Source organism: Schistocerca nitens, chromosome 1, assembly GCF_023898315.1.
Source record: "Schistocerca nitens isolate TAMUIC-IGC-003100 chromosome 1, iqSchNite1.1, whole genome shotgun sequence".
Lineage (NCBI taxonomy): Eukaryota > Metazoa > Arthropoda > Insecta > Orthoptera > Acrididae > Schistocerca > Schistocerca nitens.
In genome coordinates, this window is record NC_064614.1 from 496,662,784 (window position 1) to 496,688,012 (window position 25,229).

Below are 25,229 nucleotides of genomic sequence, written 5' to 3' on the forward strand. Positions count from 1 at the left end.
TCATTGAGCAAAGCATATTTTTGATTTTAGCAACAAATGGAAAACTGTTTTAATGTTTTTTTTTATCTCAGCAATCTTGGCTGTGGGTGGCCCAGCACACAGATAGAATACCAGGCACTTTATGTCTTCTTCCAGATTGTCTTCTTTCTTCTTCTTGCTAAGCTGGAGTGTGCATCTTAACTATGACTCTGAATAGCCATACTTGAGAAATGTGGCCCTCAGGTGCTGCAACACATTGGATAGACTCTCCTTTTCAGATATGTCCCTTTCTCTGAGCACCAGGGTTTTGAACACAGGTGTGTGTTGTGCTGAATGATGACAGCTACTGACATTTAAGTATAAGTCTGTGTGTGTCTTCTTTTCTATAGACAGAAAGTTCAGCAGTCATCAGTTTTCTTCCTTACCTCCTTACCAGGATATTCAGAACAGACACGTACCCATTTTCTTCTACCTCGAGGTGAACTTTATACTGTTGTGTGTGCTATTATGATGGTCCAGAAATTCCTTCAGGTTTTCTTCACCATGTGGTTTCATACACAAATGTGTCATTAAAGTATTGGTAGAAAGTCTTTGGTTTCAGATGCATTGTTTCAAGAGTCGTTTTCTCAAAATGTCCCGTACATAGGTTTGCAAAACCTTTTGCAATGGGGGGATACCACAGCATCCTTGTCTAACTGCTGGCAGAACCTTCCACCACACTGGAAATAGGTGGTAGTGAACACATGGTGGAACAGTTCTACAGTGTCTTTGTTGAAGTGGCTTCCTAATAATGTCAAGAAGCACTCTACAAGTACCCATGTGAAGAGAGATGTGACGCTGAAACCGAACAGATCACCCTTGTCCAGAAGCACCTTCACAAACACAGTTGAGTTTTGAAATGGTGCATACAGCGACCATCAAGAGGCTTTAGTAGCTGCACCAGGTGTTTCGCTATTCCATATGTTGATCGTGTTCACTATTGGACATGTGGAACTACCTTCTTGTGTATCTTTGGGAGGCCATATAGCCGTAGTGGTATTGGTGCTCCGGGGTACAGCCTTCTGCCCATATCCTTGGCCATTCCTGACTTGTTTAGGAGTGAGATGGTCGTCTAGTCACAGCTGCTGTAGGATCCTTTCATACTAGTTGGTAAGCTAGGTCTTATAAGAGCTTCTCAATCTTCTGCTGATCTAATTGCGCCGTTGAACTGCAACTATCTACTGCCCTGCGTCCTGCTGAGGAGATGTTAGCTTCAGCAGTTTTGCTTTGTCGAAGACCCTGCAGATTTCCCTTCTCATCTATTCAGCAGTATCAGAGGGAAGCCCCCGAATGGCTTGCTTGACATAACTAATTATCTCTTGTTTGGTTAATCTGTGTGGAACCGGTGCAAAATTTAATCACTTGGACAGCATGAATGTTGTTGTTGCCTTGTCCAGTTCCTTTCCGGCCAAACTGGTGATGGTCCTCAAATCTTTAATGTCAATGTTCTGCATGTGACCCTGGAAGTCAGTGGTATTTGCTTTGTTTCACGGTAGCTATGCACTTGCAGAATATGAAGGTGTTACCATCTACTCACTCCCATGTGCAGGGCGAGACACTGAATGCTAGTTGCAGGTGGCATGTGAGTAGAGTACATTCAACTTTGTCTAGTTCTGATGCTTTAAAATGAATTTTGTCCTTGTTGTGTTAATGCAGGTGAGCAGACTATAGCATTGTGTCCTTGTCCCGGCATCTTGATTTCAAGTTTCTGCAGCATCTTGAAGCTGCGCTGAGTCTCCTCCCCTGAAGAGGTGTGCTATATGAGAAAGCAGGCCTTCTCGGCAAATTTCAAAGATGAATTCTTCTCAGGTTATCAGCCAAGTCAAGGCTTTGTTATGCAGCATCATTTTGACAAGTTTCCTACTTGTCATCTTCAGGTGAAGTGTAAGTTTCACGTTCACTTCGTATCTTTAGAGCCATTGGACTGCAGGTTCCTCTGCAATGGCTGGGCTAGTCACTTGCCTCAGGAAGGGGTGTTGTGGATCGTGGTGAGGGGAATTGTGGACAGTGGTAATGGGGACTCCCAGCATGTTGACGGTCCTGGTGCTGCCTGTCTATTCCATCTGCTGCCTCGACTGCTTTCACATCAGAGCACTCTTGATGTATTCTTGCTAAATATAAATCTGCAGTGACAGAGCACAACTTCAACAAAGGTCATTGAACAAATAGAGGTGGTGTGCTGGGTGAAAAGGTTCAGGGACTTTATCATCAAAGAGGCAATGGAGATACGGGTCCATAATGATACTGTCAACCAGAATAGTGGTTTCCAACTGGGATCTGTATGGGATGTAGTGCTGGCAAGAATACATCAAGAGCACTCTGATGTGAAAGTGGCAAACATAGTGGATAAAATAGACAGGCACCAATGCCAGAACCCTACAACAGATTAGGAGTTCTCCCCACCACCGTCTGCGACACCCCTTCCTGAGGTGCACGACTGGCCCAGCCATCACAGACGAGGCAGAGGAGCCTGTAGTCCAGCGGCTATAAAGATACGAACTGGATATGAACACAACACTTCACCTGAAGATGATAACCAGGAAACTTGTCAAAACAGTGCTTCAGAATGATGCCTTGACTTGGATGATAACCAAAGAAGACTTCGTTGAGGATAATGATGATTTTGGATGCAGGATACTCAACATAATGGTCATCAGCATCATGATTAAGTCAGCATGCCATTCTCATGCGTGGGCAAGGATTGAAGGGGTGAGAGATGGGAGATGGAGAGGGGGGGGGGGCTGTTCCCATATGCACAGCAGTTTATAATGCATTAAAGTCAGCATCCCCTCCCCAGCATGGATGAGGCCCGACGGTTTACAAAATTTCAGAACCGGTGTAACACTGGTGTCAATGCCTGTGAGGGTGGTGGGCCGATCTCCAGCCAAATCGAGAGCTGCCCTGATGTCAGTATACAACATAGTTAGTATATAACACACACATAGCCAAAATATACTGAACTGAAAGTTGCACATTACAAATGTCAGAGTGATGGGCCCTGCTGCAGAGGCAACAACCACATTTTACAGGGGTATGTAATATATGCAGTATCCTGAGCAGCACTTTCTTCCATCAGAGAAGTTGGCACAAAGTCTGTGGTTGGTTTGAGTAACTGCAGTTCATTTTTTGCCACCTCCAACCATTCAACTTCCCACTGAGATGCATGATTCATCTAAGAGATAATGAGAACAGAGCATGCAAGGGGATGACACATCAACGTACATCACTGTCCTCACACACTTCTTTGGCTGCTTTGTTGGCTATGTCACAACACGACACCCAGTCTACAAGCAGAGAAAATCTCCAACTTGGCCAGGAATTCAACCCAGGCCTACTGCATGGGAGGCAAGCACATTACCATCCAGTTAAGCAGGAGTACAACATGAGAGGCAAGCAGGCAGACAACATGAGAGGCAAGGGAGTCACAAAGGATGATTAGTGTGGAGGGCTGTCAGAAGGGGGTTCCACTGGGATATGAGTAACTGTCTGCTAACCTCCACAAATACAATGTGGGGGTAGCTCATTACATAAAATAAAAACATGGGACAGTCTGGTATGACTGACGCAGAGGTGACAGATGATGGTGGATTCCTTCTGAGAAGAATGGGAGGAGGAAGAGAGCCATGCAGCAGTAGTCTCCTTGACAGAGCAAAGTTTATTAGAGAGGGCAGTAGCCCACCAGACGTTCTGTCTCCAAGTGCGTAGATGTCTTATTTGCAGCCACACATATACATCTGGTATCATCAAAGCGAATGGGGGACAAGTAATCCATTCTCTAGCCAAACAGTCTGCAAGTTCAATCCTTGGGATACTCACATGACCTAGAGAAAGACAACTGAGCAGGCCTTATGACTAAGTGAGAGAAGATTATAACCAACAGATATCACAGGGTGACAATAGTAACATAGATTGATGGCTTGGAGACTGCTCATTGAGTAACTGTAAATTAAAATCAGTCAAGAGAGGCTTCTCCAATAAAATGTAGGGCTCTGCTAATTGCTATCAACTTAGTGTAAAAACACTACATGTTCCTGGCAACGAATGGTGTTACAGACCAGCAGTAGATGTAAAATCATATCCAGTTTTAGAGTCATCAGTGTGAAAGACGGCATCCTGAAAAAGTGAAAGAAACAGACACCAAAAGGTCATGGGGGTGACAGACTTTAGGGGCCTGAAATAGATTGATCTAATTCGTGGCCTGGGCCGAGATTGGGGAAACGGTGGGGGACATGGGAATTATATTCTGAGGAGGAGGTCCAGTTGGAGTGCTGTGAGGTGTATTCCAACTGGTAATCCCAGCTGAGGGAAGGTGTCAATGGGTTGATGCCCCTCATACATAAAAAGGATAAGATATGTCTACAGGACTACTTTAGAAGGCACCAGTGGCCAGTCGAGCTCCATTACAATGAACAGTGTCTAACAGCTCCATTACAATGAACAGTGTCTAACAACTGCAAAGCTGAAGGTGCCACTGAGCCATAAACCTGGCAGCCATAGTCCAACCAGGATTGGACCAGAGTCCAGCAAATACAGAAAAAAGTAGTGCAATCCATATCACAAGAAATGTGGGCAAGGAAGCAGAAAATGTGAGGCTTTCATATACTGCTAGCCTTTAGTTGATGAATACGGGACAGCCAAGTCAGCTTTTTGTCAGTGAGGAGTCCCAAAAATCAAGATTGTGCCACAATGTCCAAGTGTTGGGTGCCTAAGAAGAGGAGGGTCAGGAGGTACCATGGTATGATGACAGAAATGAATGACCCATATTTTTGCAGGACAGGATTGGAAACCACGGAAAAGCATCCATGCAGAGGCCCTTTAGATGGTACCTTGGAGCTGCATTCAGCCATGGCTACCGACTGGCAAATACAAAAGTCACTGACATACAGTGCAGAGGTGCCCATCGGTTCAACAGAGGTCATTAGCCCATTGTTGATGGAGAGGAGGAGTGCAGAGCCCTGAGGAAAGCCATTATCTTGGGTCTGTGGAGAGCAGAGTGTAGCACCAAACTCCAACCCGGAACAATTGATGGAATAAAAGCTGATGAATAAAAATTGGTAGAGTCTCATATGGCCCATTAATGGGGGGGTAAGTAAAATGTGATGGCGCCAGATGGAGTACGTCTTAAGAAGGTTAAAAAAATATTGCAAAGAGGTGTTTTAAATTAGAAAAATCCTGTCAGTTCGAGAAACTAGAATAATCGGCAGGCAGCCATCCTTTCAAGTAGTTTGCAGGGCATGTTGGCCAGGATGCAACTGTCGATGGATGTTGGCTTGAGGATAGGAATGATGATACTATCCTGCCACTGCAAAACGAAAATACCACCACACCAAATATGGTTAAAGACCCTGATGAGACAGAGCTAATGGGTGACATTCAGATGCACTATCTGACTGTGAATGGAATCATGGCCTCAGATTGTGTCCTGAGATGAGGCAAAAGCCTGATGCAGTTCCCAGTCAGTGAAAGATTCATTATACAATTTGGCATGGCGATGGTGAAGGAGGGGAGTTCTGATCAGCACTGGACGGTAATGGGTGAGGAGAGAGGTGGGGGCAACTGTAAGCTACTATTCTCCCTTTCACAATAGTAGTTCTGGTTGCACAGGTGATCGCATCGGTGAAGTCTTCCACAAACTTGTAAATGTAATCTGCAAGAGTTGGAGAAGGTATCAGCAGGGACGTAAGGCTGCCAGTTGGCTCTTCGAAACAACCAACATGATTATCAGTCCATCAGGTGGTTGTAAGGAAGTATCGGCATCACAGGAAAGTGGTCAGTGCTACAAATATTGTCATGTAGTGACAAATGTAGTAAAGAAACAACATGCAATGATTTTGTTAAGAAGGCATCAGTCTTCGTAGAGCTGCACGTGCTGCAGCATCGATTGGTCATTAAGGGGAGACAAACCAAAATTGAAAAGAAGCCAGTCAATCAGAAGGCCCCGATCAGCTAAAATTGTACTTCCCCCAGGAGGTGGCACACACCAAAATCCTGGGAAAGTTGTTGCATTAAAATCATCATTTCAAGGTAAATAAATGCTCAGCCCAGAAGTAAATAAATGTTGCAAACGGTGACCACAGGGGCAGTTTTCACTTGCACTGATATTATTTTTAAAGTGGTATTGGGTGGAGGGGGGCACACTCACTCAGACCCATCCAGATGATCTCTCAGGGCCAGTACAGTTCTGACAGGCTATTCAGAACCCTCAAAGAGTTCAGGAATAGTTACCTATGAAATGTACATCGTCGAGAGCAACACAGATCGCCAACCATGAGAAAATTGTTGTCATTCTGGAAGGCAACACTAATATCCATGTAGTTCCATTGGATAATCATGTAGAGGGAGACTGGGTAAACCATGAAGGCATCGGGAGGACAGGCCATGCCCCAAGTTCACTGTCTATCACCAGTACGGTTGCAACAACATGGTAAATATTGGTTCAGAATATGATGGTGTGGAGAAATCTAGTGCTCCTGGGGGTCACCAACTTAGCCTTCTACTGAACGTTTTCTTTTTCTCTTTCACAACTTTTGGCAGCTGAGACTCTTGTGAGGCCTTATTTGCCGTGGGCATATGAACGGAAGAAGAGCAGGCAGTCCTGGGATCCATTTCACTCAGCTCCTTCAGCCAATGGCTGATGTCAGGTTGCTTATCTGTAGATTTCTGGGAGAAGTTTCCTCGACAGAGAGCCCTGTAACTGGCAGGTGCTGGAGGAGGATGCTCCTTCTTCAGCTGGGTGCGAGGATTGGTTCTCAAAGATGGTAGTGCTGGAACCACAAGATTTGGGGTCTACCTTCCCATGGTCAAGTCTGTTTGGGTGACTGCCCAAGATCAATGTCGAGGGAGTAAATATGCCAGGTACTGCTGACAACCTGACCATAGCAGTGGCAAAAGTCAATATCATTGAGGCTGGATAAAATTACTATATAAGGGGCATACAAATGAGAACAAGACAGATGGGAAAAAATTTGGACAGGAGTGACTCTAGCACATAGGGTTCCATACAGACTTAATTATGTAGGTAGACAGTTAATCAATTCCGGAAATTGATAATCTTGACAATTTTTGCCTGTTATCGACACATACTGGCAAAATATTGGTCCCAGGGAGTCTGAGACTTTAAAGAACGTTTTAATTTCGAAGTATGAAGGCGGACAACAAATGACAAAAGAAATATTATTTTTGTGAGATTTAATTACAAATAATCAATTTCTAGATTTTCTTTCCATTACTTGCACTGGGAAACCTCAGTTCTTACCAAATTTCATGATCCTATGTGAATGGAAAGTACCCTATAGGTCCTAATGAGTGAACATGCAAATATCAAAATACATTGAATAAATGGCCGTATCTTTTGATTCCACTGGCTTATAAGCTTCAGTTTTTTTTTCTTTTTTTCTTTTCTTTTTTTTTTTTTTTTTTTTCACTGCCAACGGACTGTAAACCTCTGTAACTGCCATAAATGTCAATTTGATACATTTACTTGCTTCTGAAAAAAACTATTTTCAACAATCAATCAATCAGACAGACAGACAACAAAGTGATCCTATAAGGGTTCTGTTTTTCACCAATTGAGGAACAGAACCCTAAAGAAATTGAGTCAAGTACCCTAAAAAAGAAAGTGAAATGTTCATTATTTCAAAAGTATGTGCCATAACTGTCATCCCACAATGATCGAGATAGTCAATGCCTTCATGAAAAAATGTGTGCTGTTGCCTATGGAACCATGATTGTGCTCAGGCATGCACCTCTCCACTGAAGCAAAGCTAAAGCCTCTGATGTCTCTCTTTAGTGCTCCAAAAATATGGAGTCTGACCCATTCTCTAATATGGATCTCAAGCATGGATTATGTCATCTAACCAAACAAAACCAATTCTATCTGCTGACTGGAGGATGCTTCAAATAGCTGGAGATCTATGCTATGACTTCCCAACAACTTTGTTTTATGACACACTTCAAAGCCAAGAGCATGCTAGACAGAATAAAAGAACAAATCACGAGAATCTTACATGGGGAGAGATCGGGACTGTATGGAAAATGTGTGGGCAGGCTCACATGTTGCCAAGGTTGTTTAGGCTATGCTGCAGAAGTATCACTGAGAAGCCCTTACACATCCTCCGAAGGTGTTCGATCTCTCCCCATGCAATTTCCATATTCTTGTACATCTGAAGAAAGACATTTGTGGCCATCGATTTGTTTCAGATGAAAAGGTTCATTCCTGGGTGCAATCGTGGATCTGTAAGCAAACGCAAAATTTCTCCATGAAGGCAATGACCATCTTGTCTCATACTGGGATAAATATATTAACAGTTAAGGACATTACTTCAGAAATAATAAACAGTTCACTTGATTTTTTTTCCCCATCTGTCTCATTTTTACTTGACTACCCCTCAAAATTTTTCCAAGCTTCAAAGTATGAGAGGCAATCTGTGAACATCAGCTACTGGATTTTGCATTTCTTAATTAGGGTAGCTTATTTGGAGGTTGGTGAGGGTGGTCATTCCCACAGTTGACACACACAGGTGGTAGGGTACACGGTGAATTTTCGTGGAGTGGCCTGCCAGAGTCTCTACAAATCACGTGTGTACACTGTGATTACATACCTTGTCTTTCCAAAATTCTTTGAGACTGGATTAATAGTAATAAAAAAACAACTGTTAATATTGTGGTTTTAATGTTTCAGATATTCTATGTAGTCTCCCCCAACTTGAATACAAAGCACAGAACTTTTATATAACTGTATGTAACTGTCAGAAAAGTTCTCCTTTGGGATGCAGTTTAACTCGCATGTCACACTGCACCTTCTTCAGTCTTGCCAAACACTAAGGGACCCAGTATGCAATTTTTTTTTCTTTCCCTAATGATAACAACACGTCTTGTCACCCATGATGATCTTTTCCAGAAAGCAACTGTCCATGTTTAATTGTAATCAAATTGCAGTACACACTCATGTGCTGTTGGTTCTGTTCAAGAGTCAAGATGTGTGTGACTAACTTTGCACACATTTTTCTCTCCTTCAAAACATTCTGTAGAATGTCTCAAACACTTGATTTAGGGATACATTCAGTTCATTGCTCCACTGCAATTTGTGACCCCATAATGTCGACACACTATGGCTGCACATCCTATACTTAACACTGCCTGCTCATAAATGACTTGTCAAATGCACATTTGTTGTTTACAATTGTTAGTTCGCACGCCTCTGTAGTTACTGCTGTGATGATGTCACTTATACACTTGGGATAAAATTAGTCTGGAACTTTTGGACAGAAAGTGCATGCCCAAAATGTTGGCATTTAAAGCTCCCAACCGAGAGTGGGAAATATGACTTCACATCACAGTGGTAAACCATGTCTTACATCTTTTCTAAAAGGGAATCTCCCTCAAAAGCAAGGATGAATGTGCTGGAGTCACTCTTGTTGTCTGGTGTGTCTTGACACACAATATGTATAAAGAGGATCCCTGCATCTCCAAGTGTTCGTACAACTAATCCATCTGCAGTATTAGGTCCCACTGAAAAACTAATCCCTGTACTATGTCTGGGTTCTTATGGGGTATTGTGGTAGCAGGTACATCACAAAATTATAAACAATAGAGCAATGCCTAGAACTTGCCTTAAGATGGAACCATTTCTTAATGTACTCAGGGATGAAAGCCTGCCAAATATATTTTCCACTGTGAGAAAGGGCTCTCTATCTGTCAGGAACAAAACCAAGAAACGAGGAAAGTAAATTTTTGCAAATCACTTGGTTTTGATTTCTTTTCATGGTGTGACCAAGGAAGGAAAGTTCATAGGATCCTAATAACCTGCATTGAATTGTGATCTGTCTAAAGAGACTGACAACCCCTTGTGGCCACTGCCCGATAATTCTAGTCTTATTACACACCGTGTTGTTGCCAAGTCAAACAAAGCCTCTCCCTACGAGTGTCACCCAGCCAAAGCCAAAACCACATGGCATGATGGCCTGCGTCCAGTCACAGTACCCCTAAATAGACAGACACCTACTCCATGGCATACAGCATACACAGATGAGTTGACAGCTCAGGCACCAATAGTGTGAACCCTGCACGGTCAGGGGGACTACTGCCGTATGGGTAACTGATCCCACCCCCCTCTCCCCTCCATGGCCTGGCTACCATGCTGGGTGCTGTTCAACCTTCCCCACATATCCTGTAAAAGGATTTTGAAAAGGTAGAGGTTAAACCCAGATGTGAGGAGCACACATAAGTTAAAAAAATACGTTATAAAATAAAGGGAACAAAGTGGAAAAGTCTGTAACTGATATCCTAAGAGTGGGATACGTGGTCAGCTGGGAATCCATCCTGGAGAATAAGTCTGAGAAAAGACACCATCAGAGAGTAAAATTGCAGCACAGGAAAATCAGTAGTAGTACAATGGCTTGGTGGCCCATGCTCTTCATTCTCAAAAAAAAGCCTTGAGAGCCTCCTGGAGGGGAGAGAGGCAGAGGGTGATCATTCAGTGTGTGGAATGAACTGATATGTTTCTCTGCTCTTCCTGGAACAACAATACTCAGAACTATATGGGTAAGCATAAGGGTACTACACTGATGAAAGGTATTCCTACACTGAATCATATTGAATTCCAGTGGATGGCAGTCTATCTCCTGCCTTCCTCACTATGAAATTCATATGGTAATTACAGTTCTTGTGATCATCATGAGCCACTGGTAGATTTTTCATAGTGGGATATATAATGTGTAAGTAATGTCTGCGATCTTTTTGTTGGTATTTTTCAGTTGCAGATGCTGTTAATGTACTCTGTTTTCAATATGCCATTTCATTCTGGTGGATGGCGGCTTAAGTCATGTTGTTTACTAGCCCTACAAGTCTAGTGAAGATGGTGATATGTTGGGAGGGGGGGGGGGTGACAGGAGGGGGAGGTTTTGGTGGTTTGCAATGGATTATGTAGTATACTAGACACAAAAAGGTAGTCCCGTAAGTCTGGTAAGTTTCCATGAAAGAATGGAACATTTTTGTTGTGCCTTCATTGTTGCCAAGCTTGAATATTCCATGAAAGAAATTCAACGATGTACAGCATCCAGTTCTTTATTGACAGCCTTCTGAATTGGTCAGTCTGTTGACTGTGACTACAACTGCAAAAATTGAGTTTTGTGCCATTATTAAACATTCTCATTTGCAGCATTGGACTACTGCATAAATCAAAATAGAACTGGATGAAGTTCACGTGGACTCTGCTCCGTCATTGAAGACCATCTACTTTTGGATTAAAGAATTTAAACATGGTCAGATAAGCACCAAAGAAAAAGTGTTCTCTGGCTGTCCAATTGAGGTCACTGCAAGGAAAACCATTCACAAAATCGGTGATACAGTAATGCAAGATGGCCAAATAAAAATTCATGAGATTGGTGAGACTGTAAGCATCTCAATTGAGCGAGTGCATAATATCCTGCACAGAGAATTAGCTATGAAGAATCCGTGTGCGAGGTGTGTGCCACAACTGCTCACAGTCAAATAAAAATGCATCTGGCACAACATTTCAGCACAATGTCTGGTGATGTTTTATGGCAACTTGCAAGGCTTTTTGTGCCAATTTGTGACTGCTGATGAAACCAGAATGCATAATTATACACCAGCATCAAAACAGCAGTCAAAACAATGGACAAATGCTGCTGAAAGTGCACCAAAAGTAGGGAAAAAGCATTTGACAGCTCGTACAGTAAGGTCCAATGTTTCTTGGGCTTCACAAGGGACAACTCTCATAGATTACCTGAAAAATAATAATAACAACAACAACAACAACAACAATAATAATAATAAATAAGTAAATAAAATAAGAATGCAGAACTGTAACTGAACCCTATTATGCTTCACTGCTGCATTGTTTGAAAATTGTGTTGGCTGAAACAAGACCAAAGTTGGCAAGCAAAAAAGTACTCTTTCACCAGAATAATTCACCATCCCACACATCAGCGACAACAGTGGTGACTGTGCACGAACTGGGCCTTCAGTTGGCTCCTCAGCCACACTATTAACTACATTTGGCCCCAAGTGACTTCTTCCTGTTCCCTAACTTGAAACTTTTGGCTTGCTGGAAAGAAATTTTTATCAAATGAGGTGATAGTTGTGGTCTATGAGTATCTTGCACTGTTCAACAGTACCTGTTTCTCTGATGGGATTAAAAAGCTGAGAAATCACTGAATAAAGTGTGTATCCCTCAAACAAGACTATGTCAAGAAGTAAGGTGGGTTTGTTAAGAAACAAACATTATTTTCTTGCTTTTTTCCAGACTTACCAAGCCACTGCCGAAAGTATTTATAATGGTGTTGATGACACTGTTATATGTCAAGATACTACTGTTTTACTTTGACCAATGACATTACTGTTGTCACTATTTTTTCACAACTTGAACATTAGAATACTTTTATATCAAGGTTAGGTTGTAAGGCTACAGTCTGGTATCGAGTTAGCAAAGCAAACAAATGGGTCAGAATATACTAGTCCTTTCCCCACCTCTGTGTCCAACACATCCTCCCATCTTGATATATCTCCTCCTCCCTACCTTCTCTGTCTCTTCATCTTGTCCACCCCCTCTCTTTCTCCAGTTCATTTACCCAATATCTCTGACGATATCTTCCGTCCCCTCTCTCTTTTCATCTCTGCCACCTCCTCCTCCTTTTCCATCTGCCCATTAACCATCTACACGCCCACCTTCCTCATGAATCTTCCTCTCCTCCTCTCTCTCCATCCATTTCCTCATCCCCATCACTCTGTTCATACCCTCCTCTATCCATCTCAACCTGTCCCCAGCAATGCTCATTGGCACATGTAGCCCCTACAGTACAATTCAATAAAGCAGACCAGTACCACTCCCACAACATGCCTGCCATTCAGGGCAGGCTACATAGCAGGGGCTTGCTAATCATTTATTTGCCCCTGATGTACAGGCCTCCATGCAAAGCAGGGTCGTGCAACTCCAACACAACAATCCTGTCGTTCTGGCAGCCTACATGTCAGGGTCTGGAAAACTGTTCCTTGCCTGGCATGTCAGCTCCACTGCAAATCAGGTTGATATGGCAGGCCGATACTGCTCCCATAGCACACACCTGTTATGCAGGACAGCCTATACACCAAGCTGGTAAAAAAAAAAAAAAAATGTTTTTGCCCATACATCCGCTCCTGTTGGAACTAGGAGATGCTGAACTCCACAGCACTGATACTCATGAGGCCTGCTGTTTCTGTACCAAATTTGAATGATATTGAGCCGAGAATTTGGGAGGAGATCCCAGACACACACTTTGTTTTATATATGTAACAGATTGTGCACTCTAAAGTTATATTTAAATCCCTGAAGAATGCCCCTATTTTTTCCATTGTGATATGAATTTTCAAGTATTAATGTGTTTGAATGTATTAATAACAAGAATGTCCCAACTCAAATCCTCATATTCCTGTGGGTGACTAGTTAGTTTGTCTGTTTAATTTTGCTAATGTTTTCATGTTGTTATATCACTCACTTGTCATTTCTTGATGCTCGTACCTCTGCCATGTTAATGACCTCATCAGAGCATTTGCTTGTTAATGCATTGTTAACTAATCCCATAATTTCACCTTAATATGCTCTAAATAAATAGCCTTACATATTTTAATGTTTGTGTCTGATTCTCGTGAGGTCTAATGTAAGAGTATTTGTCATTTCATTTCACTGTTTTCTATGCATGACATTAGCATACGTTTGTCTGTATTGTGACTAGCCGTACCCCATCTCCAGGTCTCCAAATTTTCTGATGATTTGACATACACACACATATATATATATATATATATATATATAGGTTATGAAATGAATTTGTCAATGAGCAAACTCAAAGAGATATGAATATTAACAACCAGGTCATTCTGAAGTACAGTTAATAACAATGTGCTTTTCACATTTCTTTGTGGCTTATCCAACTCTACATTCTTTCTGAGATTGTCACCCGCTGAGAATAACATATGGGATTGGTTAGAAACAAATCACAACTTACTTTTTGTAATCATGTATTTTGTTTACTAGGCAGCCTGGTGGTACTACCTCCAGATATTATGATGCAAAGCAACAACTTTGGATCCATCATCTGTGGGCATCAGATGAATAAAAATTGTACACTTGTTTTAACATGATTGGTGCTTATGGAATCAGTGTTTATTCCTTGAAAGGACAATACAGTTCGCTATGTTGCTCAAGAGATATCTTACAAACTGCTGCTACAAAAGGCACCAGGTCTCTTGCATAGCTGATACAGAATCTAACAGATACCCCATCAATTCCAGTGGATGTCCCTCCCTCAAAAGACTTTAGCCTACATTTTGACTGTGTGAAGACATCTCTACGGGTCACATTCTCATCTTTGTGTGAAGATTGAGATGACAAGCAATAATGCAATCTTCTTAACTACAGCAACTTGAACTGGCCAAATCTAGCATTTCAATCTTCACTTTACAATCTTAGGTTACAGTATCGGTGCAACCAATGAGGAAATGAATTGACTAAATTTATCAACTACCTGATATTATAATCGCCAAACATCTAGAGATTTATCTTTAAACCAGCATATGAGATTTTGCAAAATTTCACTGTATTTAAGCAAACAACAAAGGAAAACACTCCAGGCACACCGTACCATGATTCATGGAAATAAACTCTCTATTAACCAAACTAGGGGAAACTGCTAACAGCAGAAAATACCAACACTACTGAGGGAGCAGTGGGGGCGGGGAGAGGATGCAGGTTTTACACATTTCCATTCCAACACATACCTGTTGGCTCCCTTATATATTTCCCTTCGCGGCCTGTCTCTACTACACTGTTTCCTTAAACCACCGAAGAGAGAACTCTAAAATTTAGCAGTAAAAGTGAGTTTCAAATTACAAACACTACTTTGTCAACAGTACTTATTTCCCTCTTCGTTTAGTTTCATTACTTTCATGTTCCGTCTTCTTTAAAAAATAACAAACTAATGATGTTTCCATTATTAAACTTTCAGTCATTAGGAATACAATGAAGCACACCGGTAGTTGGGCGTTATAAGCAATCCGTAAACTGTCAGTGAGACCAAACAGGATGGTATTCCCGTCCACAGAGAATACCGATACTTACTTGTTTGACAGCACTATGGGAGTTAAATTCCTCACACACCGACTGCCATGTGTTAGATCGTATTGCAATTGACAAAATATCGAAATTCTCTGGTTCAACCAGGTTAAGATGTTTTCTTAGAATATCAAACAAAATAGAACTTTCTTCTTCAGAAAATGGTGAACAACGTCTTATTACTTTTGCCATGAGCACTCCCTAGTATATCAAGCAATCTAAAACTACTTTTCATTGGCCACTAAATATGTAATTCGAATTAAACAAATGTCTCCTACATCTTAAAAACCTGTCAATGTTATTGACCGTTCTTTGTCTCCCGGTGTAAGATGTCTGTGATTGAGCATTACCAATTTAATTTATGTTTCTAAATGAAGAAAAAAATATGAACCAAGAATTGTCTTACAGTAGTTCCTTTAATAACAACGTGATGTTGACCTACGATAGTCTTTCTTAAGGATTATGTGCATATTTTTTCTTTTTTAATACTGGATACTCGTAAATTTCTTATGTCCCATTTTCAACTGCTAAGTTGGCGAATCTGAACGAATGCGGGAGACGATTAGTGTCGAATTGTGGATTGATCTTGCGAGACCTTTTTTTTATTATTATTTTTATTTACAAGTTATAGTGCTAATGGCTGCAAAAAAGTAAGGACTGTAGTCACATTTTTTTTTTTAGAAACAAGGAACAAGAGCCGACATACAGTGTGTCATGTTTAATAACTGGGAATTTAAGAGAATAACTGTAATAAGAATACCAACGTTACCATCATTATAAAAAGTACAACAGCCATTGTATAATTCGTTGTCTCGTTAGTACGTACATATTATGAGTCTTCTGCAGTTTTGAAGTGCAGCGTGTGGTTGTTAACTGATTTTTAAGAATTGCAAGGGCAGTAGCAAAAGCAAAGTGTTTCAACTGTTGCTGTCATTGCAGACCAATATGGATCCCTCTGCCTCCTGAATCACTGAAATTAACGTGCTCGCGAGTAGAACGAAATGGCAACTTCGAAGACATCAAACACCTACAACCGTCAGAATTGGGAAGATGCTGTGAGTACTACAAAAAGCTGATATGCGGGCTAATGTGTTTTCTATTAATCTTATTCCAAACATCGCGCTGTTGGCTTCCTCATAAGAAAAGTTGTTTAACCGCGCTTGGTGATAAGTGTTCCCTACGTGACGATGTGCAGCTGAAGCTTCAGGGATGTTTCTGTATCGAAGCGTTTGTTGTGTGAAAAACAGAAACACGGCAAGTAAGTCAGAACTACTGAGGGTAGCCCTATGTGTTAGATGGTCCCTCGGGGTGGGTGATATTTATAAGTAAACAGCTTTGATAGTGAAAATGGTTGCACAAAAATTGGGAGTTTGCTGTTCAAGCCTTAGTTTATGCTGGAAGTAATTCTGACCCTAAAGTTTCCTTCATCTGTAATAGATCTTTGTTTATGAAAAGTATGTTTTACTAGATACTCAACTTATTTGTCGTTTTATTATAGTTGAATGGTGTACAGGTTGAAAAACGGAGGAAGACCGAAGGTGGTCTCCAGGAAAATATTCGGCCTACTGTGTGAAACCAATCTTTGGGTTGTGCATCAGTTACAAATAAGTGCATAATGGTGACAGGTTAACTAGCTGAACTCACTGGCAGCGTAATTTTGTCAAACAGATTATCCCTATGTAAACAGTAAGATTTCCTAAATGCTAGTAAATAATTTGTTGGTTTGTAGATGGACAGTTGAATTTCGACTTTATAACAGGCCTAGGCCTACTATTTGTTAGTATGAATTGTCAAGCACTATAATCATAGTAATTCAGTCCATGTAAGTAATGTTTGAGAGTAGACAGCATTAATGTTATGCAAACTGTTTTGGCTTGTGATTTTTGGTATTCGTTTTTTACTACAGTAAGCTAAAAAGCTACATCCAAATCGTAGCAATGTTTTCTGTAAGTGCTGTATTTCTGAATATTGGTGTTATGTTTCAGCTGCCAGGGTAATTCTTATCCTCTATCCTTTCTTTTGCAATAGCAACCTTTGTAGACTCAGTTTCTTTTTAATCTACAAAATGCTCTATTTCCTACAACTAGAGTTGCAGTGGTTGCCCATTCTAGAACCAGTTATATTTTAAAAAATAATAATTTGTGGTCATCACAGCAAACTGTGCAGTGTTGGACCTAGTTGAATACAGGAATGTTTGAATGTATAGCAACTCTGATTAAAACTGCAGTCTTAAAGTATGTAAGGACAAAAGCTGAATAGGTAATTTCGGAGAAAAGGTAGTAGCACCTAATAAGTGTGGTACAATAATTTACACCACTATAGACTCAAAAGTGCAAAAAATGGTAATAATCAGTATTGTGTAGAAAAGGTGCAGGTAGAATATTTAGGGCCTTCTTACTATCAAATGAATGGTATAATAAAGATTGTACATTTCTGCACAGGAGAGCAAACCCAAGCCTTCATTCAGCCGTCCTTCATTTAAGTACAGTGCTGATACAGCTCCATCCTTTATTCTAGTGTGTCCAGCTCTGCAAGTGCTCTATCTCTAATGACACTGAAATTAAATACTAGATACTTGTTGACATAAAAGCTACTGCCATTCAGTCTTCATCAGTGCCTGTAGATCTGATAATAAATTTATTGCTACCTATTGAATCTGAAATGTGCCCAATTGAGAAAGCCTGTCCTGTCTCAAGTCCAGCCTTTTTTAAACTAGTCAAAGGTAGTCTTGTTCTTCAAACCATACAAAGAAAAATTCACTAATGAACTCGAAAACCTACAATGCATATGAAAATATTCACATTAATAATTTACTCATTTTACATAAATAGTTTAAAAGGAAAATAGTAAGAAAGCTATTAACTTACACCTATTGCTTTGTCACCGCAACCTGAATTCAAAAATTGTGAATATTGTTACTTTTATTAAAAATTGATGATATTAATAAAACTTCAATGGAGCACAGTTTGCTATTAAATGAGATTTGAATCAGATTTTTTAAACGGTGTTTACATTTTGTGTAGGTAGAATTGCAAATGTTTGTTAAAAATCATAGGTTTCCTAAACTGTAACCTTGGTGAACTACAGGTTAACATTATTTTATTTGTTAATTCTTCCTTTGTCCATTCAGCACAACGCTATGCAACAAGTCAGATAAACTACAGAACTATATCATACCCAAATTAGGGTAGGCGTAGGTAAGAATTGGGCAGGAAAGTGTCCATGGCCTTATCTACATTTAAAACCACATACATACTCCCCAAGCCACTATACAGTGCATGGCAGAGGGTACCCTGTACCACTACTAGCCATTTCCTGCTCAACCAGAAAAAGAGTAAGGGAAAAATGACTGTTACATGGCACTGTATGAGCCGTAGTTTCTCTGATCTTTGCGGTCCTTATGCAAAATTATGTTGGCAGCTGTAGAATCATTCTGCAGTCAGCTTCAAATGACAGCTCTCTAAATTTTCTCAATAGTGTTCATCAAAAAGAAATCTTCTTCCTTTCAGGGCTTTCCATTTAAGTTCCAGAAGCAGCTCCTTAGTAATTGCATGTTGTTTGAACCTACCGGTAACAAACCAAGCAACTCTCCTTTGAATTGCTTCTATGCCATCCTTCAACCTGGTGCAGATCCCAAACACTCAAGCAGTGGGCAGCATTAGTGTCCTATATGCAGTCTCCTTTGAAAATGAACTACACTTTCCTAAACTTATCCCAATAAACCAAAATCAACCATTTGCCTTCCCTACTACAATCCTTACATGCCCATTCTATTTCATATTTTTTTGCAATACAATGCCTAGATTTTAGTTGACGTGATGTGTCAAGCAGCAGACTACTAATGCTGTATTCGAACATTACATGTTGGTTTTTCCCACTCATCTGCATTAGTTTACACTTTTCTACATTGAGAGCTAGCTGCCATTTGTCACACCAACTAGAATTTTTGTATAAGTCATTTTGTATCCTCCTACAGTCACACAATGTTGAAACATCTTCCTGTACACCACAGCATTGTCAGTAAATAGCCACAGATTGCTGCCCATGATTTTCCTCAAGATCATGTATCTTTGTAGAAAATAACATTGGTCCTATCACACTTCCCTGGGGCACTCCTGATGATACCCTTGCCTCTGCTGAACACTTGCCATCTAGGGTTGTGGGTTCTGTTACGTAAGGAGTCTTCAAGCCACTCACATATCTGGGAACTTATTCCATATGCTCGTACCTTCATAAGTCTGCAGTGGAGCACCTTGCCAAATGCTTTTCAGAACTTAAAGAATATGGAATCTGCTTGTTGCCCTTCTTCCACAGTTCGTAAGATATCGTGTGAGAAAAGGATAAATTGAGTTTCACAGGAGTGATGTTTTCTGGAACTATGCTGATTTGTGGACAGAAGCTTTTCTGTCTTGAGGAAGTTTATTATATTTGAACTGGGAATATGTTAAAGAGTTCTACAGGCAAACCGATGTTATGGATATTGATTTGTAATTTTGCGAGTCCATTCTTTTTACCATTCTTATATGCAGGAATCATGTGCTTTTTTCTGGACACTCAGGACTGTGTGTTGGGCAAGAGATTCATTTTAAATGCAAACCAGGGAAGGGCCAATGCTATAGAATACTCTTCGTAAAACTGAATTGGGATTACATCTAGACCTGGGGACAGTATGTTTGTACGATTCTCCTGTGAACAACTTAAAACTTTGGGTTTCCTTTTGCTGTTTTCTGCTGTCACATTAGACTCGCCAATGGTGACTGGATAAAAGCCTTAGATCTGCTTAGTGATTTTACGTAGGATCAGAATTTTCTTGTGTTCTTGGAAAGATCTTTCACTAAGGTATGACAGTGGTAGTTGCTGTATGCTTCATGCAGTGTTCTTTTTACAGCCACACAAATTTCTACTAATTTTTGCCTGTCATCATTTGTGTATTCTCTTTTGAACCTAGAGTGCAATAGCCTTTGCTTCCTCAGCATTTTCCGAATTTCATTGTTAATCATGATGGGTCTTTTCCAGTCTTAATCCACTTGCTCTGCACATGGTTTTCCAGAACACGATTTACAGTCCGTTTAAACTTCGTCCATAATTTCTTATATGTCCATCATAGTGAGTCTAAACGATCTTACCTCATTGTCTAAGTGGGATGCTACCAATTGCTTACCTGCTCTTTCTAGTAGAAATACTCACATAGCCTCCTTGATTTATTTAATAACTTTGGTAAGCATAGTCACGATATCAGATATCATCGTCACTAAGCGCTCGCTCTCTCTCTCTCTCTACTGACAGTGTCAATAAGGTCAGACCTGTTTGTAGCTAGAAGTTCAAAAATATTTCCATTGCATGTGGACTGTCCAACTAGCTGCTCAAGACCATTTTCGGAAAGCGTGTTCAAAAGTACTTGACAACATTGTCTGTGTGTATGCCCTGCAGTGAATCCATAGACATCCCAGTTTACATTCGGTAGGTTAAAGTTGCCTCCAATTAATATTGCATACTTTGGGTATTTCCGTACTGCTAACCATAGACTTGCCTTGAATGACTAAAATTATCATGTTGGATAGTTGGGTTCCTGCCAGTTATTTACGTATTTCGTGCACGATATTTAAATGACTTGCAGTCTTCTTCAGATATTATCTGATATTGATCCAGTGTGGAACAAGTCTGGTATTTATGCCTATGTTGTGCTAGGCTCTCCGTCTGTGATCCATGTCACATCACGTGCTCTGTCTATGGTACACACTGACTAATAGCAGCCACTGTAGAGCTTTCTTCTAGCCACTGTGCATGTGATTTATGGTTATTATCCATTGTCAGTCTTCCTATGAGGTTCTGAATGACATTCAAGTCATGATAGATATTTTATCTTCCGATTGTTGTCACTTAACCCCTCCTGTGATCTAGGATGTTCTATTGCCATGTTGTGCTGTGTCAGGCATTCTGTCCTAGGTCTGTGCGTGTCAGGAGTGGCTGAAGTGTTATTTTCAGGCCACTGGTGTTAAGATTGCCACTTGAGACTCGGTGGAAAGTCCTCAGGTGTTGGGTCTGTTGTCCGAGGTCCCGAGGTATCGTTTCATGTGCGTCTTTCATTACATGTACTGGGAAGTTGTCTCTAACTCCATCTTTATACTTGTGTCCCCTGAGGTCTTGACGTTGCCTCTGTGATGTTCTCAGAAGATCAAGTGGCGGATTCAAGGCAGAGCTCAACTGAAAACCTGTGCCAAGGTTAATGTGATTCTCCGTGGCGTTAATCTCGATAGAATCTTTGATAACACTGTCCCAGTATCTCGAAGGTTTTGTTAGAATCTTGGCATCATTGTACACTGATGTCAAATTTTGCAGTGTTGTATTTATTTGGACACAAAACAGTATAAACAGGTGATAGTAAAGTAGAAGCAATGTAAAGAATACAGAACATAATCATCTGCAACATGTGAAACGGTAGACTTGATTCCCCCCCGCGCCCCCCCTCCCACCCCATCCCCACCCCAGCTTAACGGGCTTGCACATACATTCTACCAACTGGTTAATGTGCTCAGTATGGGGTGTGACAACCTCAGGAACCAATGCAGGCTTGACAATGACAGGACATGCTGTGAATGATGTCATCAATCTCATGTTGAGACAATGACACCCATTCGTCCTGCAGAGCTGCTCACAAGTCTTGAGAGTTGTTGCCGGATGCCGACGTGATGCAGTCCGTCCCCCTAGTGCATATCAGATATGCCCTGTGGGATTCAAATTGGGAGAGCGAGCAGGCCATGCCACGTGTGCAATATCTTCTGTTTCCAAAAAACATCGACCACCTATGCTCTATGAGGTCGAGCATGATCGTCCATCAATACGAAGTCTGGGCCCACAGCACCTCGCAACTACTGCGCATGAGGTCCCAAGGTCTCACAGTGCCTGTCAGGAGTTAAATCTTGCTGGCTAAGCCGTAAAATTTCAGGAAGAGGTGTTAGAGGGGTCAACATAATCCCTGTCCACCCCATTAGGAATTCTCCTCAATATTGGTCTCCTTCCACAATGTTTGGGTCCTGAAATTGTGTTCAACGTGCCCTCCAGATGTGAAACCATCGAGAATCACTATCCAGACCAAATCGGTACTCACTTGTGAAAAGAACATTGCCGCCGCCGCCGCCCCCCCCCCCCCCCCATTCGACCATCCAGGTTGCATGTTGATGGCTACACTCTAGACGTTCAAGGTCTTCAACAATAGAGGCCACTCTTCTGAAGCCTTCTGTACACCATTTGCTTCATTACAACATGTCCAGGGGATGCTGCAAGGTCAGGTGACAGTTGCAGTGCACACTGGACTCGCATTCGGGAGGACAACGGTTCAATCCCATGTCCGGCCATCCTGATTTAGGTTTTCTGTGATTTCCCTAAATCGCTCCAGCCAAATACCGGGATGGTTCCTTTGAAAGGGCACGGCCGACATCCTTCCCCATCCTTCCCTAACCTGATGAGACCGATGACCTCGCTGTCTGGTCTCCTACCCCAAACAACCCAACCCCAACAGTTTCAGTGCAATAATAAGGCAGTACCGTCATGCCCTTACAGGCAAATAATGGTCCACTCAATCTGACGGCACATTATGCCATCAGGCCGCATCAGTTTGTGACTCCTGCTTCCATTCTTCCTAGGGTCTCCACAGCAGAGAGTCTGGCCCTCCGCTGCAAAGTGTCTGTAGGTTCTTCTTCATGCCATACGGCACCGTCTCTGACTGTGTACACAGTGATTGTGGATGTGGGACTACCCTGCAAACACTATCCTGCTTGATAGGTGCCCTGACGTCACTGCTGGCATGCTTGACCATGGATTAGAATGACATCTTTGCTGCAGAACACGATAGTAATGATATATGTGTTGACAGTTTGGATAATTATATCATGAATTAGACACAGGACAAGGAAACAGCAGTTTGTTGCTTTAATTTTGGATGCCAGTGTAGTTCATAGAATGACTGAGTTCTAAACAATGCTCAGCAATCGCTGACATGATTGCTTGTCTCAGTCTGGTGTGCCTTTGGTGTGCTTTGCACATGTTGCCAATGGTCTTAGTCATCTGGCCAATGTATGACATACTACATTCACATGTTATGTGGTAAATGCCCAATTCCTGCAAACTCCGTCATCCTTCACACTCCTTAGCAGAGCCTTAATCTTGGTGGGTGGGTGGGACACGCTCTTTTATGTTTGAGAAGAATTTTGCTGATTTTTGGTAGATGCAGGCCCAACATATGGCAAATGTGCAACCTTCTTCTTTCTTCTTATACCTCTGGTGGGGAAACAGGGCGCAGAGCCTTTTGAACATCTCAAATATCCATTTTTGTAGAACACAGATTTTAGGTGTGCTGTCTCTGTCCTCAAATTGTCAGGATCTGACAGTGTTCGTGCCCAGTGAACCAGAGTTCTGTGTACATCATTTTACTGTGCTGGATGGTGGCAAGTGCAGGTACAAGTCGGTGTGATTGGATTTATGGTACACTCTATGTCTGGAGGTACCATCTGACTTCCTCTTGACTAATACGTCTAGGAATGGAAGCAATTGATGTTCCTCCAGTTCCATGGTGAATTTAATGTTAGGCTGGTGTCAGTTTAGATGATCCAATAAAACATCAAGCTTTTTCCTCACGTGGGTCCATGTAACAGAGGTATCGTCCACCTAAAAAGCATATTGGTTGATCTGGGGCTGATGTAAGTGCCTCCTCTTTATGTCTCCATAAATAGATTGGTCACCACAAGTGGGAGGGGGCTGCCCATTGTCACCCCTACCATTTGCTTGTAGAATTGATCCACATATAGGAAGTACACGAGGTCAGTATGTGCCTGAATAAGTGTAGGTGGCTGGCAAAAGATCAAACGATTATCTTGATTTCACCTAGACCTGTTATACATGACCAGATTAACTTCCAACTCAGATTCTACCCAAAATAGAGGCAATATTTTTGTCAACTGCAAAGAATGCTCCCCCTCTGTCTTTTTGATATACATTCTGTGAATCAGTGAATATCTCGGAGCTTTTTGCGTTGGGTTTCAACCATCTCTCCATCCTGAGAATAATTTGAGTGTGAGAAATTTCCTGGAGGGCAGTAAATTAGGCCATTTTGTTATGAGTACACCGGGAATTTACTGTTTCAACTTGACAGTCAGTTTCATTACTCTGAATGCTGTCTGGTTTCACTACCTGTGTGTCGTATGGCAAGCATTCATTAAAGTTTCCTAAATTACCTGTAGCCTAAAAAACAGTCATGTGCACTCCACAAGTATTCTGTTATCTGAATAGCTGCTTCCTTTTTGTAGTGTATCCCTGACCTATCAAGGAGACTTTTACAATGCCCACCCATTAATGCAGGTCCAAAAATCTACAGCCAAGACAGTCACAGAGATGATGAAGCCTTTGGTTGAGACCTTCCACTCAGCTCCAAACCAAAGGAGCCTGATCAAATCAGCGAATTATGCTGCAAATTGTGAACTCTGATTGCATCCCTGTGCAAAGCCAGAAGTCTTCACCACTTTTGCCAGCCGTCTGTACAAACAGGATGGTCTCTGGACCCAAGCAAAAGGTGTCATTGGCGCCAACATGAGCCACAATGTGCAAATGACTGCACCCTGCACACTTGATAGGCACAGGCAAGGACTCATCCACACCTCAGGTAAGGGCCCCCCCCCCCCCCCCCCCGACAAACATATAGTGTGCACATTAGCTTTCTTCTGACCCTCAACATAGACACTGGACTCGCATTCGGGAGGACGACGGTTCAATCCCGCGTCCGGCCATCCTGATTTAGGTTTTCCTCAATTTTCCTAAATCGCTCCAGGCAAATGCCGGGATGGTTCCTTTCAAAGGGCACGGCCAACTTCCTTCCCTGTCCTTCCCTAATCCGATGAGACCGATGACCTCGCTCTCTGGTCTCCTTCCCCAAACAACTCAACTCTGACCCTCAACACTTGTTTCCGTAAGGGGCTCCATAATGTCACTTACATTATTGATGGAACCATCCCACCATTCACCTGAGAAACTTTGGAAAACGTGGATAGCTGCAATGGGTATGAACCCCATTCCTCCTGAATGTGATCCCCCCTGCAGGTCCAGGGGTTAG

At 41.7% G+C, this 25,229-nt stretch overlaps 2 protein-coding genes across 4 annotated transcripts in view; one reads left to right on the plus strand and one right to left on the minus strand.

The window, feature by feature from the left end:
- The window catches only part of LOC126252725 (afadin-like), a 96,829-nt gene extending 81,419 nt beyond the window's left edge, over positions 1 to 15,410 (minus strand). For both annotated transcript variants that reach the window (XM_049953637.1, XM_049953631.1), the window contains exon 1: positions 15,134 to 15,410. In XM_049953637.1, coding sequence (XP_049809594.1) covers positions 15,134 to 15,319 — 186 coding nt within the window. In that variant the 5' untranslated portion in view covers positions 15,320 to 15,410. The remainder of the gene's footprint in view (positions 1 to 15,133) is intronic.
- Positions 15,411 to 15,790: 380 nt separating this feature from the next.
- Positions 15,791 to 25,229, plus strand: part of LOC126252748 (pre-mRNA-splicing factor RBM22-like) — a 50,808-nt gene continuing 41,369 nt past the window's right edge. Inside the window, exons 1-2 of one of the 2 annotated variants that reach the window (XM_049953657.1) lie at positions 15,791 to 15,945; positions 16,067 to 16,182. In XM_049953657.1, the coding sequence (XP_049809614.1) occupies positions 16,129 to 16,182 (54 nt within the window). In that variant the 5' untranslated portion in view covers positions 15,791 to 15,945; positions 16,067 to 16,128. The remainder of the gene's footprint in view (positions 15,946 to 16,066; positions 16,183 to 25,229) is intronic. The other variant, XM_049953666.1, reaches the window with a different exon arrangement.